The sequence below is a fragment of the Myotis davidii genome, unplaced genomic scaffold (assembly GCF_000327345.1).
Source record: "Myotis davidii unplaced genomic scaffold, ASM32734v1 scaffold609, whole genome shotgun sequence".
NCBI classification, from domain to species: Eukaryota; Metazoa; Chordata; class Mammalia; order Chiroptera; family Vespertilionidae; genus Myotis; species Myotis davidii.
In genome coordinates this window covers 312,249-313,046 of record NW_006300164.1, presented here as the reverse complement: position 1 = coordinate 313,046, position 798 = coordinate 312,249, and the positions used below count along the sequence as shown (strand labels likewise).

The 798-nt window shown below is 67.7% G+C and overlaps 1 protein-coding gene across 1 annotated transcript in view; it reads left to right on the top strand.

Annotated features, from left to right (window-relative positions):
* Window positions 1-798, top strand: part of KCNT1 (potassium sodium-activated channel subfamily T member 1) — a 61,207-nt gene that overhangs the window by 52,354 nt on the left and 8,055 nt on the right. The window contains 1 exon segment of the mRNA XM_015572324.1: window positions 80-142. Within this exon segment, the coding sequence (XP_015427810.1) occupies window positions 80-142 (63 nt within the window).

Here is a 798-nt window from a genome sequence, read left to right as displayed (position 1 = left end):
CCTCCCCGCTGCGCTGGGCCTGCTGCTTGCTGACCTCTCTCTCTCTGTCTGTCTGTCCCTCTTCCTGTGTGTTCCGTAGAGGATGTAGCAAATTTAACAGCCAGTGATGTCATGAATCGGGTAAACCTGGGATATTTGCAAGGTAATTCTGCTCTGGCTGACGGGCCGCCCCCTCGGGCACGCACTCCCTCTGTGGAAGGGCAGCCTGGTGCCTGCCCGGCCTGGCCAGGCAGGGGGACGGGCCACAGGGAGGGTCCCTGCAGGCGGCCTCGTGCTCCCAGGCACCCACTGCAGGGGCCGCAACAGCTCTCCTCCCCCAGCGGCTGCTGCTGGGACTGGCTCCGGGATCCTGGTTGGTCCGTCCCAGACAGTCCACCCAGCGCATCCTTTCCGGTTCTTGTCTAAGCGCCACGCGCTGACCTCGCGGGCGGCCCACCTGGCCTGCAGCTGCCCCCTGGACCCCGAGTCCCCCCAGGTCTCTCTGGGAGGCATCCAGATGGATGCTCCCAGGCCAGGATCCCCGCCCTGGTGGTGGACGTGCCCAAGCGGGTGGAGGGCTGACGTCCTGCCCCGAGACCCCAGCAGAGTCCAGACCACAGGCCTCGCCGCCCAGACCCCTTTCTTCCTCGGGGACTCCTGGTGGCCCTGGGGCGGCCCCTCCATCCAGGGGTGGCAGGAGCTGACAGGCCAGGGACGGGGCCTTCAGGCCGGCGTTGGCACCGCAGGGCGCGTGCTTTTCCTTGTGCCACCCTGATGGTGCTCCCGGAACCCTGCAACCCCAGCCAGCGTCGGCTCCCA